Source organism: Saccoglossus kowalevskii, chromosome 10, assembly GCF_978046115.1.
Source record: "Saccoglossus kowalevskii chromosome 10, keSacKowa6.1, whole genome shotgun sequence".
NCBI lineage: Eukaryota > Metazoa > Hemichordata > Enteropneusta > Harrimaniidae > Saccoglossus > Saccoglossus kowalevskii.
This window is the reverse complement of record NC_140650.1, coordinates 18,201,780-18,223,116: the sequence shown is the minus strand read 5'-3', so window position 1 is coordinate 18,223,116 and position 21,337 is coordinate 18,201,780. Positions and strand designations below refer to the sequence as shown.

General features: G+C 33.2%; 1 protein-coding gene across 1 annotated transcript in view; it reads left to right on the top strand.

Moving 5' to 3' along the window:
• Positions 1-21,337, top strand: part of LOC100369207 (TBC1 domain family member 14-like) — a 47,209-nt gene that overhangs the window by 2,673 nt on the left and 23,199 nt on the right. Inside the window, exons 2-3 of the mRNA XM_002742311.4 lie at positions 7,386-7,640; positions 14,680-14,762. Of these exons, the coding sequence (XP_002742357.4) occupies positions 7,386-7,640; positions 14,680-14,762 (338 nt within the window). The remainder of the gene's footprint in view (positions 1-7,385; positions 7,641-14,679; positions 14,763-21,337) is intronic.

The window sequence follows — 21,337 nt, the reverse complement described above, 5'->3', positions numbered from 1 at the left end:
TACCGCTGCCTGGATGGTATACCTCTATTATTATATAAAGAATTAAATTATGTAAAGTAATTCTTGGCACTGTGCTTCCGTACCAGTATGTGTCTATGAATACAGGTATTCATTGTAAATAACCAACCCATGTGCGACTGACTCATTCAATGATCATAAGGGTTGCCCGACTCACTTTTTATTATGCTAATTATGTTCTCTTCAGTGGTCAATTAGACTTTTATGGGCATGATAGAATACTACCTGAAAATAAAAATGTTATTTTTAGCTATGTGTATATTTCATGTATGTAGAAGGATAAAAAAAATGAAATACACTGATAAAAAAACTATGCTAGATTTCCATTTCATGCAAATTGCTTGACAGTTTTTCTGAAAAAAAACAAGATTGACAGTAATTAAAAAAAGTCCAAATTGTTGATTTATAGTAAAACACTTAATTAATCAATTATAGACAGATTTTGTCACAAAATATTATCTTCATTGCCAAAACACATCTTCGGTTGATAGCCTCCATAGCTAATATGAATGGTTTAAAATGGCATCAGTAGGCAATGTGTTAACCTTTTCACCACCAGACCATCTCGCCCAATTGACAAAATTGGAGTCAATTTTCTGTTATTACTCCAAAAATTTGGCTACTTTTGTCCCAATTTTCTGAACGAAAGTGCAGAATATAAACAAGACTGTTTTGTGATGAAAAGAGGTAACTGGTGGTTTAAAAAGTTAAATATCAAGAATTTGCAACCAAACCAATAGTATTTCAATATATAAGGTCACTATTTTGCTAACAAAGTAACAGCTTACAATTACAAACTGTTACATTTAAATTATCAATATTGCTATTTTGTCTGTGAAGCTATAATGCAATACTTAGTTACTACTTGTAAGGTTGTTTTTTCGTTCACAGTAAAATTAGTAATTTTATTCTCTAGAGATTACAGTGCCCATTGTATCCTGTCAGTGGCTGAGTGATTATTGACTAGTGTGGAAAGCACGTTTTATAATGGAGATAAACATTGTATACCTGTCAAGGTCATATAGTTGAGACAAATATCCTATGTCAACTGAATATGAATCGATATGCTTTTGGGATTTATAGTCAATGCATCATCGGACATGAGAAAATCTTTTTATCAATGTATTAACAAGGAAATATGTTATGGTGCGTGTTGTTTACAGTGCTTATCTATGCTAGAAATGGAGAAATATCATCGCGCTGTACAGAACATTGTGCAAAATTCTGAAATTCATAATTTTTATTGTCCATCATTTTTTTTCATTTCTAATATTTAGGCTTAATTACTTGATTGATATGACAGTACATGTACAGTTGATTAGTTTTATTTCCCACATAATTCACTGATTGACAATACCATGACCAATCCTCTTCATATAGTTGCGACCATAACGCACGATAAATTGATAGTTGATGCTTGAAGCTTGAAAAGCACTAAATCTAAGCACTCAAAACACTTTTCTATAATGTACATATCGGTACATAACAACCGTATTTGCACTTACATAAATGGTCAAAATAGGTCATTTTAACGATCCTGTATGTGTGCTTCTACATGTATTAGAGATATATACCTAATAAGGTATGAACCGTCTACAATCCCAGTTCACCGAATTATACAGCAGTAGTTGATTCTAAGCCTAGCTCTACCATTCAAGCTAGTCTGTCTGATTTATTATATTACTGATAATTTAGTTTTGACTCGTATGACTCAATATTTTCCCAATTGCAATTTTCTTGGCTGTTCTGATAAAGAGAATCGTTTGAGTTTAAGAAATCATATTTTATGTATCATGTCAACTACAGTTTTATGGGTTGAAACAAATTTAGAATGAGGTATTCTGATCAGGTAGAGAACATTTGAGAATATAATTTGCAGATGATGCTGATATGTAGGAGACTCAACTCGACATGTGGTTGGTCTTTTGAACTAGGGATAGACAAGTGTACTAAATGTACTAAATAGTACTCATTTGACTCGGTATAGTCTGTTAACCCTTCGAGCGTCGTAACTTTTCCTGTCAAAGTTTGCATTTATTTTTGCTTTGTTAATTTTAAACTTGGGGGGACTTAATTTGCCAACCACTTGCAGTCCTTGCCAATGATGTTTAAAAAATGAATAGAAATGACGTAATAAAACTAAAAATAGATTTATCGATATCACACTACCATGTGTTGATGAAAATAGTTAATATGTGAGAGATTCTTGATGAATGATTCAAGATCTCATCTTAGTCAGAGATTGGTACTACCATTCGGCTAATGTGACATCGTTGATCAGACAGTTTGAACTTTTGGTGTATTTTAAGGGATGTGCCAATTGAAATCATAAGGAAGAGAGAGTGCTGAAAAATAATAGCGAGATTTTAAAGTTGAAAATAGAACAAATTCCAAAATCTAAATATTACAACCATGGAAATGCTGTTTTTACAGTAGTTCAACCATATTTTATTCAACTATCAACAGAGGTAAACAAATGTTATATGGTAATTTGTGTCTAATACATACCTGAATATCATATGCTAGTATTTGATATAATAATGCCAGTGTTTTCACCAGATGTGTTTTGTAGTACATATTAACATATGTATGTGTCATTTCTACAAGAGCTCCTCAAAAAGACATTTTCGCACTATAATTACTCCAATTATCAGTAGTAGAAAATTGATCAACTCTTCAGTTGTCAAAAGTGTCAAAATGCAGTACATGTATTCCCAGTGGGTGATGAGAAAATACTTTACTTATTGTTTACTAAATAGAATAGATGTTCTATGGTCTTTGGTGATTCCATGCAAAATAAATATAATTTTTGTTATACACTGTAGGATACATTTTGTACATCTAATAGACCAAATCCAGTATTTTAAATTTCACTTTAAAATAGTATACCGATAAATAAATTTTTAATTTTGTGTTACCATGCTGCATACATTGTACATCACGTAAATAATATAGTAATCATGTCAAACCATTAAGTTTGTTTTCGAATTATATATTATGGAATCAATGAACACATGTTGTCACAGTTGTGTATGTAATTCTGGAATATAAAGGATTTATCACAGCACTACCGGGGTAGTTGCTTTGTTTAAATTTTATTTTTTATTTTTAATTCACAAATTTTGACTTTATGTGTAAACTGACAAATTTAAAGATTCTCTCCCTTCCTGAAATTGCAATCAAAAAGAAGGTGGTACAGAGTAAATGAAATTCTGAAGCATCATGATTTTCACTAGTCCATCCCTTTTTATTGAACTAGTTTAATGTTCGCTGTAAATCAGTGGATACATGTTTGAAAAACATAATAAAACTGTCTTGCACTCGATTCTCATAAATAGGTTTCCCTATCAAGAAAAATGTTATTTACTTATCATAATGAGATTTATTTTATTATTGCAAAGTATCAGGGCCCACCATGAGTACAGGGAACAATTATACAGCACATGTTGCATTATGATGGGTAAAAGGGACATTGGACTTTAGTCATAATTAAATCCAGTGTTTACATCACTGAACTGTGAACACCATAAGCACATGCAACTGTGTTAAGTTTTTTAATGACACCAACCAATATTTAACTAAAGGATGTTCAATACTGTTTCGTAAAATCATCAACAATTTTCTAATTTTTGGTTTACTAGAAGATTGATTAATCTATTATACTGGTAATCTATTAGTACATTGTAATGATAAAAAATGGTGGTAACTGACCTTGTTTTTGAGAAAATTGTATTTTTATATTAATACACAGGCTTTATAAGAAAAAAGTAAAACATGACCCTTTCGAATATAAAAAGCATTGTCATTTCTATTTTTAGTTAATGATTTAGTTTCTAGAAATAAACCACTGACCATTTTTAAAATGGTATTTTAAGTTTAAACACTAATACATGTGTGATAGAATGTTTTGTCATGTGAAGAAGTTTCTGCCTCCACTTCGAAGAGTTCTTGGTATGGAAACTGTGATGTCTATTCTCAAGTATATTTGAATTACCTGAAAACATGGAGATTTTCTATTTTTCTATTCTATTCTATTTTCTATTTTCACAGAGAATTATATTTGATACGAATGAGGGAAAATCCCCCCCTTTGATAAGAAAATATTTGAATAATAGCGAGTCTAACAAAATGTATGTACCACAGATCAGGGGATTCCCTAACAAGCTTTAGTCTAGAGTCTTGGAAGCAGTAATTGGGATTAATCAATGCAGTGGTAATCTCAGCCAAATGCAGCTTTATTATTTCTGATTCAGTGCATAAACAGAGTTGGATTAGTATTACATTTATAAAAGAAAACATTGAAACGTTATAAAGCTATGATCATTTTATTGATTATTGGAAAATGCAGATTTGTCTGTACTCTGAATGCTAAACATGCCACATGTATATTGTATGGTTTCTTCTGTTCTACTCGCTGAACACAAGGATTGTATTAGCCCTGAATGCCAGGATGTGTGACCTGCATGTATAGGGGTCATTTTGTCCGTTGGGAAAGGGGTAGGGCGTGGTGGTACTTGAGGCACACTGGTGTTATTTTGTTTTGACTATATACATATACAGACCCGCCAGAATGTATTTACGCACCACCACACTACACGCAGTTACTACCTACGATATCATTCAATAAAATAAACTCAATAACGGTTTTAATAAATATATTATACATGTTTATATAATAAAATATGCATTTTTACATACAATAAAAACAATTGAAATTGTCATGCAAGATTTAATAAAAATGGCAGTCTGAAAGAAACAGTGAAAAAACGTTCAAATTCTCTATGGAGTATACTGTGTAAATGCAAGCTCATGAATATTCATAAAGTAATAGAACACAGTGATTTTCAATAATGCGTGTGTCTACCTCTTCGCTAGATGCCATTTTGGCATGGTATTGTTGAGTTTCCGACACCATGTTCACCTGGAACTTTCCCCAATCTTGACTTGTTGCAAGCTTTTTAGGCTGTATTGTATTGATTATATTTGTGGTCTACAACTTGTTTTGCTTCAACGTTGAATACTTACAGTAATCCTCATTATGGGAAAACTTTGTTAAAGGCAATTTACCCAAATGTAGTATACAGGTTGCCATGTGTTGAATAGCGATAACCAAGCATGGTTTTGTGTGTTATCTTTTTGTTGCATTTACAGTGAGACCTATTAATGCACATTAGTTTTTCTTTGAACTCGCGTTTTTCCCAAAATCTCCATTTTTTCCTGATTGTGGGCATATATTTTACATACAGATCCTGGCAAAAAATGAAGTGAAGTAAAATTTCTTTCACCAGAAATATGAATATATTACATGTACAATAATTATGACAATGAACAAAAACTGTATAAAACTATTTCTTATATATTTCAAAGTAATAATTAATTAATAAATAAATCAAAACAACCAAAAACAAATTTATAAAAATAGTTTTTACAAAAATTCAGCAGGTAATTTATACTTGATTGATTTTACTTGTCACAATTCCATTAACTCGTCACCATTTGCAATTTTTCTCATGAGACTGACGACATTTGTTGATCCAGGATGTATTTATATGTATGTACATATGTATGTACAGAATTAATATTTAAGATTACCTATCTTCATATCTTGTATGAGTCTTCTATGTTGACACTGTCTGGTGTGGTCGTCGTGATCAATGATATAAACTATATATAGGAGTGGTCGCTGTAATATACAGGTACCTGTACATGCCACAGGGTGGTTTGCTCAGGCGTGTAATGAGTGTAAAAAATGGATTACATATTTAACCTTGCAGATCCATGTGTTGACTAATTCTCACTACATTCGCCTGTAATTGGTATCTTGTGTGTTTCGTAGGTGTTGTTTCCATCACTGGCGGATCATTTCACGTTTTGTCGGCCCAGAGTGGGACTGCTATTGATTTAATCATGTCAGTCATCGCAGGACAAATGTGCCAACTGAGGCATATACTTGTGAAAATGTCATGATATATGTGAATGTACTCGTAGACATTAATAAAATAATGAACAATTACTGTATTCGCTCTATTGGAAGTGCATCAACAATAATTAGCAATAATCACATTTGTTATTTTTCTCCATCATTAACATAATTTCTTCTATTGATCTTACTTTCATAGAAACACCTCTTTAATTTACTTCAGTACATCCGCTACTATTAAAAGATAGTATGGAACATGTTCGGTACTGACAATTTTGTAATCCCTCTCCTATTTGCTCTGTTATGTCACAATACCATTTCTGGATTAGTCAATTTGAATTTTGACAGCCATTAATTAATTTTGATTCACGTCCCCATTTTTCTACTGTACCATTCACTGTACTGATCCAGAAAATAGAATAAAAAACATGAAGATAGAACACCCTACTTATCCAGCCAGTCAGAAAATATTCTAATGAAAGACTGTTGCCAGTAACTACAGACTTGTTGTCCTGTGATTATTTTTGACAATTTACAGTAATAGTTTGTACTCTGTTTAAGAGATAGAGGACTAAAAATGTGCATCAGATTTTATCTACAACTGAAAATATACATGTATGTAGTAAGAATGAATCAGAAACTGACAAGTCAATGTAATTTTATACTGTTGGTACACAGCGCATTAGGTTTGTAATGAGTGGAATTTCTGGAGGCTAAATCTTTCCCCCATGAATAAATTATTTTAGATTTCCTGATCATATACTGATATAAAATATGTTGAGATGAGGAAAAAATGCGAATACATGTACATGCTTTTGATACATACCAGTTTTCTGACCAGAATTTATCCTGATATTAAATGTTCATAGTCACTTAATATTTCATTGTTTTACAATGGCTAATTTTACAATGTGTATTGTGTTATATCTGATAAATATACGATCAAAGTCGGTTTGTTTGCACCTTTGCGTTGTCTATGCAGGAATACTTTGTACATTTAATCAGGGTATCTTTTTAGCTTGAGTTATAATTCAGACAATCAACAACAAGAAATTGTTAGTGAGTGATCTTTATAAAGATTTTAAAATTATGTATGATTGTCAAATTAAAATTGTCAGGATATGCAGTGACTGTATTATTTTTATCTTCACTGGCAACAAACATTAGATCACATCTGTGCTTGTGCATATTCAATGTAAATTACACAACATAACTGTATTAAAAGCTCAATGGATATATAGCTTTTAATTTCATATGGGACAAATTTGCTTAATTTTTTTGGTGGTCCTAAACCATATAATGGTACATGCACATGTAGCCACAATGATTTGTGGAAAATTTTGTCCTGATAAATTCCTAAAAATTTCTTGCCGCAAAAATTAAGCAATTTACAGTGCTTTGGTGAGCGGATTCTCTTGACGTATATTTTTTTTTAATTCTCCCATAGGAGTCTTTTTGCAAAGAAGTCTCCAAATTTGAGTTGTGATATACCCATCCCGCCGAGCAGTCCCCCAGGCTGGAAGCTATTTGGGCGTGTTCCCTCAAAAGAGACTCCCCAACGGCCACCAAACTACATATCTGAAGAGTACCAAGCAAAAGGCAAGACACACCCACCAACTACATCCAAGAGTTGGAAGAAACGCATGTCGTCATTGAAAGTGGCCAGTAGTACCACTGCCCTCATATTGGAAAATAGACCACAGTAAGTATCTTGTTTATTATTATTCATCAATTATAGAGTAGATTCCAATGAATGTCTTCTATGTTTACATCACTCCAGCAAGCACTACAGTATGAGATATTGTCTATGAGGAATCACAAACCACCACGATGGCTGCTATATCGGAGCAACAATGTTGAAATAGTGTAGCTGAAAGACTACGCATAGCCAAATGTGTGAGAAAAACTGCATCAGCAGGCAGTGTTTATAATCACTGAAAACCCAATCATGTTGTTGTATCACTATTGATTGTCTCCAATGGATTGAATGTTTTGAAGTAACAACATTGAATTATAATGTTATCTCAGTTTGCCACATGTCTCCTGGCAGTTATAATCAGCTTCTTAGGACGAAGCGTGTGGCGTTTACTGGCAAAGTAGATTATGTTGGCTCCTATCAAAGACCCTTGTCCTCATAATGGGACATGGATCAGTTCATTCTTACTTGACAAACAGATTTTCTATATAACTGTACATTATGCTGGTTGGGTGTAAAGTATCCATTTCTGTTATGAATAATCCAGTATTTAGTAAAAATCTTGATTTCAACTTTCAACTCTTTTTCTATAAGCATCTGTATGATTATTTGTTTGGTGCATGGATTTGATTATAGTACAACACACCATGTCTGATTTTTAGAGCGAAACTGCAATATATAAACAAGTACCGGTAACATGAAGATTTTTGATTTAAAGGCTAAGAGTAGCTGCTCTTATAGCATTAATTATAGATATCATAACAAAGCAAATTATGCATTTAATTAATCATAAAGATTTTTGAATTTAGAATAGCAAAAGTATTTATACAAAAGTTAAATTTTCAGTTTGAAAACATGTTGAAATACTTGTCAATGGATTAAATCTAATGAATGTGTTTAATCATTTGGTGTCACTACAGTGAATTAAATACCGTTGATTTTTGAAGAGTCATTCACTTTACAGCATTTTATATTACATGTCCAACCTGAATGCCCATCAGGAGAGTCTAATATTTTCTTTAATTTTTCAATCAGTCCAGAAATTTTGCTCTTGGATTTGGGTGCCCTCATAAAACAAGATGCCCTGTATTAGTTCATCAACTCATTTGTAAAATCACTATTGTCATGTGATTTCAGTGTTCAAAGCATGATAAATTGTTAGAAACAACACACACGTGTTTATAATCAGTCATAACACTTTACTGCATGCTACAGAGAATCTATTAGCATGTATGTATGTCACCAGTGCAAGTATATGTTTTCATTCATTCAATTGATACTTGATTTGATCATCATTTAATCAGACCGAGTGGTGCCGATAGTTGAAATTTTACCTTACGTCTGTCTAATCGATATTGATTTCAAGTATTTTGCCCTGAAAAAACAACAACTTGGTGTAGTGTTCATAGTGTTATCTTATTTGCGATCAATTATGCAAAACATTACATGCATCCACACTTTTTTTTAGTTCTGCCAAATTACCTCCACTGTGATAATAGTGAGATGAATTGAATTAATAATAAAAGTAATATAAGAAACTCTGCATCAAACCATGCGCATATATTTCAAAATTAACGATATATAATTGTTGGATTGTCATACTCTAGATTATGGAAAGCCCATAGTACATGTGTTATAAAAAGTCGAATGTAATGTGTTTGGGTCCAATTGTGAATAGAAAATCATTCTGGTCATCCCAGATTTATAGTCAGCCGTTTTTTTCACAAAGATTGGGCTGCCAATAGTTCATATTATTTGCACACCTTTGCTATATACATGTATAAACCAACCAAGAGTTATCAAAAGAAAGATGTGATATGATATCTTTATTCATTGAATTTTAACTACAGGTAAAATTTGATCTACGTACCATATTGCAAACGCATATTTAGTAGACGTGCACTCAAACCAAAAGTTATATTTATTGTATACATGATATGACAAAAATATGGTATTTAAAGCATTCAATTTTCAGTTACTGAAAAAAACCAACATTTTATTAATTATTTCAACAACACAACAAACATACACACGGATATACACGTACATGTATCATCTTGTCATTTTGTACACATTGTGTTTAACCCAAGTGCCCTTTAAATAAATATATAATTTATTATGAGTTACTTGTCAAATTGAAAATTGACATGTATGTTTGATAAACACTTTTGTATTACTGCAATTTATATGACTATTATATTCTCATATTAAAATAACATTAAAATACATATTCTTGCAATTTAATCTTGCAAGTCTTCTATATGCTCCATTCATTATCTCTGGACAATTCCTGAGTGAAAACACATTCAGGAGAGTCTATGAATGAAGGAATGTCTGCCATCACTTGCTGCGTTGTGGTACGGCTGACATCATTGATATTAGTAGCGATACTGTTGAATCGGTTTCTCAATACAATCTTAATTTAACTCAAATGTTCGTAAAGGGCTTTCCTGGACGTGCTGGAAGGTAGCAGAATGCCCAAGCAGGTAATCTAATCACTCAAATCAGTAGCAAACCAATTGGATGAATTAGCAAAATCCAAACTTCTAAATTGACAGGTTGTAGCAAAGAACATCCCAAACTCAGATGATGTAGGCGGAGTTGAATCTGCATTGTCAACTAGCGGAACCTCTGTTGTTTTGGCATTTCCAACCTTGACATTGTACAACAATTACTCTCTATGGTCTTCGAAATATTAGTTGTTGAGAGTAAAGTTGAATTCTAAGAAAATCAAAACAGTGGACTAAAAAAACTGTCCAAGATGGCTACAAAATAAAAGACTGCATCACACGAACACGCAAGATTGATGTTGTAAACACTATTTAATACATACAACATCAAACATTTAAAACAGCGTCAATGAAGGGTCTCTTCAGTTGATTGTTCATTTGTGTTATTGTATCTTCTAGCAATTACCTTGTTTTAATTGCACCCTGTGTCTGGCTGCTACATTATTAGATTACAACTCATCCTGTGTTTATTACCCAATAACTACGATTGGAATCTAATCTGTCTGGCAATTTGACAGAACTGTGTTAATTAATTATCCCTTCACATGTGCTTATATCATAATGTGGTCAATTTCTTTTACAGTATGATTCACTGATAGATGTAATTAATGTGTTTAATTTCAGTTGATTTGAATAAAGCTCGGTTTTAAATTAATTTGTTAAAAACAATGTATTCTTGTATTTAACTTGGCATCTTAACTGAGTTTTAATTTAAAAGTATTTTAGCTGTCTGCAGAATAAAGCAATAATAAAAGCCAGCTAATTTATTATTAGGTCGTACAGTGCTAGACTATGTAGTGTATTGAGAATGTCTTAAGAAGGTATGCACTATAAAATGCACATTACATCTTTATTACCATTAAACCTTTAATTACTTGGGTGGGTGTTCACTGTTTCTGGATTGAGGTCACGAATCAAGAAAGGAAGTCATATTGAAGCCTAACCTCTTTTTGGCTTATACCATAATTTTGAATTCCATACTGCAAGTACATTAAATTGCAGCAGTATATTCTGCTTCAGAAACTGATTCGATCTGGGACTACATGTATACATGCTAGTACTGTAGGACATTTTAATATAAATATAGCTGTCTGGCAATTTTAATGCCAGTGCCAATCAGGTGTGTCAACCACCTGCAAAATCATATCCTGAGGGGGTGTTGACACTTATTGTAAGTGGCTCTATACCCAATCAGTTTGGGGCACACTCAGTACTTGGGTTGCTCCATTTATGGTGCTCAACCCCCTCATTAGTTTGTACTTGGTGTGTTGAAGTTGGCGTCATACTTGTTAATCACCTGGAAGTTAAGGTAGAGATGCAGTTTATTTGTGAATTTCAATCAAAAATAGTTTTTTTCGTTTTTTATATAGATTTTTATCTAAAGAACATTCTGTGAAAATTTGACCAATGAATTCTTATTGGAACACCGTTAAAATTGCTGTTTATTTTCTGGTTAAAAATAAAAAACACTCACACGTGGCAATGTTTATGTCCAATTGCCTAATTTGCATGAGTAACCAAATAACAGGACCTTTGATTGACAATATGCAAATCGAAATTGTACGGGTCATAGTTCATTCAATTCACGCACATGTGCAATTATTCTCAAATCAGTTCTCGCTCGCTAGCAAACCAAACATTATATTTCCTCAGCGTTTTTTCCTAATTTTTATCAATACATTATGCATGGTGTGAAAAGAAAGAGGGGTAGAAAGAAGATTCAGATGATTTCTATGTCGGAAGAGGCAAAAGCTACACTGAAGGCATCAGCCCACCGAACGAAAAACAAAATCGATGTGAGCGTCCGGTGAGCGTCCAAACATGGCTTTCCCTGAAGGCATGAATCCGAGTTTCTGATTGACTGAGAGATTTTATTTTTAAATAATTGTTCTCAAAAAATAAACTGAGCATGTGAAGAATAATTTAACATTGTTTACAGTGATAACTGCTCATTGTCGAAACGAAGCTTACCCATTCACGTTAGTCACAATAAACATCATACTCTTGAATAGGCGTCAATGACTACGGTAAAACTTAGACTCTATTTTAGGCATCAGGAATGATTGAAATGTCCGAAAATGACGCCAAAATACACCTTAAAAGTCCCATTTTATTGTTTTTCTAAATCTCATCCCGAATTTACGGCAGAATCTGGTCCCTCAAATAAGGGACATGTGAGCTTTGATTCAAACCGGATATATTGCACTGGGTCGGGGAGATACAAACCTGTACTTCGATCATTCGCAAGTTTGGTGGTGGTGGTGCGAGACAGCTTTGTTTGCAACCGGACGAACTCCGTTTAATTCAATGAAGTAAACAACTGACAATGCTAAAATAAATTGCAGAGGTACCCTAAAATTAATTGAAAACAACCAAATAATTTCAATGAAAAATAAATCACAGAGAGAGGTAACTTGATACATTACGGTAACAACTCTTTTGACGCGCTGACCGCTTCTCCGCGTCTGATGTTTTTTTTCCTTGTCATAATACTTACTGATTGATGATTTTGTTTTGATTTTTGAGTTTTTTAGCCTGCAACTCGGCCACGACCTTTGCTTTTTCCGTGAAAAATGGGCAAGTTTACGTCAATTTGACGGACATTCCATTTTTTTTAAACTAACGAAGCACACTGTTTCGCACTCCTATTTTTTTCATTTGCCGATTTCTATTCAGAAAAATTCGACCGCTCGAAAATGCACCTTCATTTTGCACTCTTAAAACATGTCAGATTTCCAACACTAATTATTTAAAAACCGGTCGAAATTTTAGAACTTTTACGTTAGGAACTGGAGCTCTCTTCTTGCAGGCGACCGTCGCCGGTAGTACAACATCATGTTTTGTACGACTGTCTTAGAAAATCCCTGAATAAGGCGTTGCCAAAATCGGAAAAAATAAAAAAATGTCTCCTTAAAAAACGAGCAGAATTCAAATATTTCTTTTAACAAATATGTTGCACTGGGAAAAATGGGATTGGAAACGATGAACAAAACTTCTGTGCCTCGTGTTTCGATTCTAGGATTACGCGATTATTCATTATTGTGCGTTCGCTTCCTGGAGTTGGTTCTCAATACTACATACAAATCATCAAGGATAAATAATTTAATATCCCACTTTGTACTCTTCACGGTAAACCATAGGCTCTGAAATACTCGTAGATTTTTTATTGAAAATACATCGAAGAGAAGCCATGATATTTTGATCGTGTGAAAAGGTCACCTTCCTAGGACCGCCCCCTGTTTAATAATTCATGAGATTACGTCATATTTACTGGGCATTGCCACGTGTTTTTACCGACCCCATCAAAACACTGGTATGAATGACGTGTTTCTGATTTATAAATTCAAGAGCAGTTGTTCTGGTCCAACGATTTTACATAAAATGTCTATGTCTATACGTTAACTTTCAATTTCAATAGTCTAGAAAGTATGATAAAGTATGACAAAGCAGTAATTCCCGGTTTAACGCGCAAATATGCAAATCAGCCTTTTTCTCGTCTTCTATTTTTGGTGAATTCTTGGGTTTTAAATTAAAATAGCTGATAGACGCTTTGGCCATTTGCCTCGAAATTTTCACACATTATTGACAAGGTGTTCCCCCTTCAAAATGCGTCCGGACAGTTTATTACGGCGAGTGGAACAAAAATAACAAGTCCGCGATTAACATGGATATATAAATTATGCAAAAATAGAAAAAAGTGAACTTTGAGGTCATGCTGTGCAACTTTGAAAGCCGTTAGAGAGATGAGTGGACGCATTTGAATTAGTAGTATACCAAGGTATCCAGTGATGTAATTTAACCCACAAACAGACTTGAAGTTTTTAAGCTAATTTTTTTTAAACCACTTTTGCCCAAAAAAGCATATTTTTGACCCAAAATCAAAAACGCATTCTGGATATTTAAAATAAAGACAAGTTTTACAAAGTTTGTATAATAAGCTTTCAGAAAATATATAACATGTTGGATATATAATACCATCTTCATTGTCTAATTACTCAATTAAAAAGCAAGCCAAATAAACTGCATCTCTACCTTAAGAGGCCTTTACTCTTGTAACTTCACATACAAATATTCCAATACCAAAATTATGTAATCTTAAGAAGTCTGAATAAAAAACTTATTAAAGTGTATGGTGCCATAAATCTTTTGGTTTTGAGGCCTTTGTATTGCATAACAAGTCGTTTACAGGTATAGTTATGATGAATTTCTCATCAAAAGAACAAACAAAGTATCTGTATGCAACTGCATAGGAATTCAGATGTTTAAAATTTCTTCAGAAACCTGTGTGAGACTTAGTTGCATCCATGCAAACCAACATGTTCTTTTTTCATATTTGACCAAGGTTGAACCATGATACAACTATAACTGACCAACCAGAGATAGAATTCTATCAAGACCATTGTTAGATTTGACCATGGTCATCATAATCTAACCTGGTCATGATGACTATTAAACCATGATTGATCATGGTTTGACCATGGTTAACAGTCAGCCTATGTTGGATATTCACTAATAGCAGATCTTTTGTCTTCTAGAAATTTACCTGCTAAGTCACCTGAGGAAGAACAGAAGCACAAACAGCAGTACCAAGAAATGATTGCTTGTGCCAAGAAAAAAGGTAAGAAAATATCAAAAGCTTTCTTTAAACAGTTTAAAATATAGAAATAATACAGTAGTTCAATATTTTGTCTTACTGAGAATCATTTTTACTGCTAAACGTGTTTTAGTAAATTAGCAAATCACACCTCCAATGCAAGGGGTGTATACGTGTCTCACTATATCATTTGATTGTACTAAAAGTATTTAGATTTAAATTACCCATGTCTGCGAAGTACGTACATGTATCTACCTTTTTTATATAAAATGCACAAGTTATGTTAACTAGACCCTTTTAGCACAGGCTACATGTATATGGTATATGTCACCTCGATCAACTGACTGATGTAGTCTTAAGGACGGCATATACTTATACATATACCATGTTTGCACTAATACTGTAGTACATGTTGAATCTCTTTGATGAATGACTAAAGTGTGTCTTTGCTCAAAATAATATTTTACTATAAATGCAATTTATTATGTGTTCAATTTTTATGTGCTCTTCTCATGCAGCAATTACGCTACAATGAGAGTTTGTGTCAGAGCACATTTGGGAGTTGCTCTGCCACAAAATATTTCATGTTCATGATAAAAGCTTTTATCATAGTTTACTATTACAGTTGAGTGTTTTGTGGACTTATTTATATGGCAGGTTAAATAGTCTGTTTAAGCATGGAGGTATACCTCCATGGTTTAAGGAGTTGTACTCAATAGTTCACAATATAAACTACAGGATTGTAGCTGTAACTTTTTCTGCTTAAAATTGAATTTGTATCTCATTTGGGAGTGGGATATTAGCAATGTTATTGAACTGCTGCTTTGTGGGACTCTTGCAGAACATTTGAATAAAAAAATAAGACAGCACGTGAATAACTGCTTTATACTTCTAGTGTGAAACATTGAGGAAGATTATCTGGCTGCAGTTGATGTCTTTTGCTGTTACTCTCTTTTCTATAGACATATACTCAGTTGACCCATTATTATTTGTAACCATGTCCATTCAATCTAAATTCTGTTTCATAATACCGAATTCTGCTGTAAATTCGCCCATCCGAAAAATTGCCCTGGGCGGTTTCGCGGCTGGTGGGCCCTTATTTGGGGTTCAAATTTTCAAAAAATTATCATCAAATATTTTTAGGGGGCTTATATTTTCATTGAAAAATCCACCTACACCGATTTTCAACGCCGGCAGTTGGACCACCCAAAACGAAAGAAACTATTATAGTAGCTAATCTAAAATTCTATACATTTTTTTCTTGCTGGATTAAAAAGTAGATAGCGCATCTTTCTCCAAAAAAATCACATTAATGAACCTCGTGTGCCGAATACAATTATTTTGTTTCATTTTATTAGTAAAGACGTTTCAAATAAAAAAGAAATGCAACAGCATTGCTTAGTAATAGTAGCAAGTGATCGCGGTATCGCAATCCGGTCATGCTGCGTTTTACAATTGTTGATTATTACCTAGTAATGATTATACTAATGTGCAAAAAATAATTTCGATGCTGTAGAAATGAATATCCGCTATGTTTGACGTTAGACTGTGTTCTTTGACCCAACAGGTCAAATCGATAATTAACCAATGAAAACGATGGATGATGCCAACGTGTTCAAAATACCATAGCTCATTTAAATATGTTAATGTTATTGAACGCAACACGGAAGAGATTTGCCGATGTTGTTGTACGATCTTTTGGCTTGGATTTTCATGGAAAAGCGGCATGATTTGTTTTCAAATAAAAAATTTGTTGTTTTCCAAAGATAAACTGAGCATTTGAAATATAATTCAACATTGTTTACAGCGATAACAGCTCATTGTCGAAACGAAGCTAACCCATTCGCGCTAGTTGCAATAAACATCAATACTCTTGAATTGGCGTCAATGACTACTGCAAAACTTTTAGGCATCAGAAAAGAAAAAAACTGACGAAAAATCACAGGGTGGTTTCTTGGTCCCAATTTATTGTTTTTAAAACCGTTTAATGGCCCCGGGCGAATTTACGGCAGAATCTGGTATCAATGATACCAGAGGTCATCAATAATTTTGCTGATTGTGATGAACATATAAAAAAGAAAAACATTCCTATCTATCCGCACCCTAACCAGAACTTTGACTCTAAGTCTCCAGTCTCAATTCAGTTGTATATTTCCCCCTAACCTCTTACCTCTTACCTTTTATTTATCATCCAACACCACTTTTCACTTTAATACACAAGCCAAGTGTCAGCGAGAAAGTGCCATATGTGTTATTAAGGGTTGGTGTTATCAATTGTAATTTCTAGACAAGACATGTTAGCAAAGTGATCAAGTGACACATTAAACCATTGCAATATACAATTTCATGAAAATTAAAATCTGTTGAATAGTTACATGTAGGTACAGATTTTATGTTAATTTCTATTTTGAGGCTGTTTATCGAAGCAATAGGACGGTAAGGTATACCTATCTCTCTCCAAGTAAATGTCACTTGAGCAGTATAGATTGAAATATCTGAATGGGAGAGAAAAGACTGCATTATCCGCCAGGAAGGCCAGGTCAAACAATATCTTGCAACATACATACATACACATTGTAGCTCACAAGTATTATCAAGGTGTGTGTCTAATGTGCCAATTTTTGAGGCGTGATTCCTGTGTTTGCCCTGAGGCAAAATACCTATGTTTTTATGCTGACAAGGGAAAAACCGACTGGTGTTCATCATTATCAGTGTGACAGGCTTAATACGTAATCTGTAACAGCTGTGGCCGGCCTCATAATTTTAATTTCATTTTTTGACAATGTTCATTCATGTTTTTCATCTGTTGTAATTCTGACAAGCCTTGACATACATATACGTATACAAAGGGAGACAGTCTGTAGGTATTAGTATTTGCTAGACCCTTTTGATCATCCAATTTTTTAAAGATTGTTTAAATAAAATTGTAATAAAATGTTTCTCGCTCAAGTACCTTCTTTAAAAAATTAAATAATTGCAACATCAGATAGCTTACATGTACCTCTGTACCCATGCAGTCAGACATTTTATTTTGAAAATAAACATGTCGTCTAGCTATGTCGTCTAATAATGTGATATATTATTATATTAAACTTGAATCTAACATGCATGTACATCAGTACATGTACTAATTACCAAGTGTAGGGTTACATGTTAAGCATTACAATTAAATAAATGCCTTATTACAATGTAATTAAATTAACCTAGTAGTTCATATAACTGTTGATAACTTTTGTAGATGCACATTCGTCTTTGCTTTATAGAATGTTCTTCTCACAGATTATGTACAGTACTGTAAAATCTGTATTAGTAGCCATGGCTTCTATTAAAATGGTACAATGCAACAGAAGCGATGCGGCTTCTATTAGAACATCTACACAGATGAGAAATGATGAAATGGTTTCTATTAGAGATGCGGCTTCTAATACAGATTTTACATGTTTTAGCCTCACTTACACAACTGTACATGTATGTAGTGTTTTTTTCTCCCTACTCTATCCTTCCTCTCGTTTATTCTTTTCTCCTAACCCTATTCTAGATTACTTGTCTGTTATTTTATTTTTTTATTGTTATGTAGACTACAATTTTAGCGCCTAGTGCTCTAGCATGTGTGACAAAAAGATTGATACATAAATGTGCACTGATGAATGAATGAATGTAGCCACCTGCAGGTCAACTCTTTAAAAAGTCTGTAATGGATGGAGTAACAAAACATCAGACGTTACTATTAGGCACGTCCGGTGTACTCAGAAAATTCCTTTTCAAATCCTAAGGTATGAAAGACATTTAGTAAAAATATTCAGCACTCTAAGGACAGGCTTGTATTCAACAGTAATGTACCATGATGTAAACATTACATCATGTTGTCATGGAGACTGATATTAAGTGCCGTAGAAGCTGTGAGAAAGTGGGGAGTTTTATTGTCACAGTAAATTGAATTTCAGTTATTAGATAATATGGCAATGTTCACGATCTGATCTGTGTACATATCCTCGCATAATAATGAACACTCTTTGCATAATTATCAATGTCACCATTTCCAAAAGATACTTGTAAATCTTGGTAACAAGTACGATCTTCCAAGGGTGTATATTAAAGAAAAAGTGTTGTTCCCACTAATAACTCAAGAACCATTTGCTTGATTCAAATAATCCGATTTTTGTGTAAATTCTTGCATATTAATGAGTACATTTACATATTCCCCTGATCTCTTGGCAACAAGTGGTTCAAGTACATGTATGATCTCTAGAACTCATTGAAGCATCTATGTCATTTTCAGCCCCAGATGCATTGAAGCATCAGTATCAGATAATGTTTCAGTAGACCACAAATTATAAAATGATCTTCAATCCAGTGTTATGAGTACAAATTATGAAATCAACACATATATTGTTAATCTCGTAATGTACATTTTCTAGGAAGACTTAATTTAAATAAAGTGCCATCACTTGTCTGTCAAGAGTGCTCGTCGCCTACAAAGTAGCAACTGAGCGATATAAAAATAACTCATTACAAGCTACACTGAAAAAAACAAGACAAAGTGTTTAACTGCTTCACTTTAATTAGATAATGTCTTCTTAAAGTACTCTTAAGGGAGACTGCGACTATTTGTAGGTATAGATAATATAGGCACATGATTCGTGGCTGCAATGAGTATGTGTGTGTGTGTGTGTGTGTGTGTGTGTGTACAAGTTTTGGCAAGCTTTTTATACATTGTATGCCCTTGAGTGCAAGTCGTCTCAAAATACAATGGACAATGGAAATTGCATTCAGGCAGCTTTCCTCTGACAAGATTATCAACCAATTATTGAATTGAAGTCTGCCTACCTAGTCATGTAACATGAGTTGTCATTGATTGCTACCAGACTTGAACCCAATTTACATACACATTTTGTCAATTTGTAGTATTGAGTCATTGTCAGTTGTAAATTAATAATGTTTAAGGATGAGCAACATACCTGATTTTATTTTTTGGTTTCCAAATCAGTGTGTATCAGTTATTATAAAATAGATTCCCAAAATAAGTATGTACCATACTTGCTGTATTAGAAGCACATCTTTCAATTTCAATAGAAACGTACATGCACCAAATATTGCCTGTGTTGTATGCTGGATCATTAAAACCCATGCCCTACTAATAGAGCAAATACAATTTATTATTATTATTATTATTTTTTACCTTGGCCGTACCATCAAAGATGGAAGGGAAAGGTATATTAAGGGAAAAATTTTGTCCGGCGTTGTCGTTGTTGTCGTTGTCGTCGTTGTCGTTGTCGTCGTCGTCGTCGTTGTTAATAATTGTTATTGTGTGCATAATAACTTTACTAATTCTATTCCAAACTTTATCAAACTTGGTCACCTTATTCATCAGTATAAAGTCTTCCCTGAGTTTGAACAACAGATGTCCTGTATGAAAATATCATGCAAAAATTGAGAAAATCTGATAAAATATTTTGACTGTTTCTACTTGACTGATCACTGGTGATACACATCAAAGGTCACTGATCTCAGTGGAAATATGCATTGTTGTATGTGTTCAATGAAGCAAATGATTTATCTTGTAATAATATCCTTGGTAATGTATCTCAGAATCCCATACTGGGTTTCAAAACCAACTCATGGCGAGATTGCACAGTCTGATACACATTTGCAAACCTACCAATAAAATCTTTACAGAAAACAAGATGTCAGAAAATCAATATAAGCACTCCTATGAACTGGGTGCCTAACTTTGATCAAGATCTGAAGCTAATAGAAAATCTGTTTAGTTCAAAGTTATCAAATCAAAAACAATACATAAGAAATACATTAAAAAGAAAATTATTCTAAAATATTTGTATTCTGTATTTGACAAACAGTTCATTCGACAAATGAAAACTCACAGAAATATGTTTCAGCTATTAGAACAGAATGATAGAGTTTTTATAATACTAGTTTAAAAACGCACTTCAGAGATTACAGTGTTTGAAGATGTAGGTTCTCAGGAGGCAACAGTACTGTTGACTTCTCCCTCCACTGGACACCAACTATTTAAGTTGATTTGCATACAAAGCAGAGCTTGCAACATGATAGCTATTCATAAAGGGTGTTTTTTTTTACTTTTCATATAATACAGTAGTCACACAATGAGGCAGTTCATATTTGTCTCAGTGAATCATTCATTTTTGACAGAAACCTGTACAAAATACTTGGACTAAAGCCAGCTAAATTTTTCTGTTATCTTGCATGTTTTATGAATCTATTCACATCTAAATGCAGCACTTTTTTTTGCAATGAGACATTTGTTTATATTCTAAAATATCTCAATTACTTTCAATAAAGCTGGAAATGATGTTCCTTAAAATAATTAAACAAATAAGGCACCAATGTTTTTGTAAGATATTTACATCTTTTAACGACATTCGGTTGACTGATTCCCCACTGTTGGTTCAACCCCAAAACTTGTTTGTATTCAATATTAATTATGACAATGCATATTTATATTGAAACAAACTATGATAAAGGGAATTATATTATATAACAAAGGGCAAGGTCACCAGAGTTCAACTATGTTTTATGACTGTATAATAATTTTGGATGTTGAATATTAATTAAGGAAA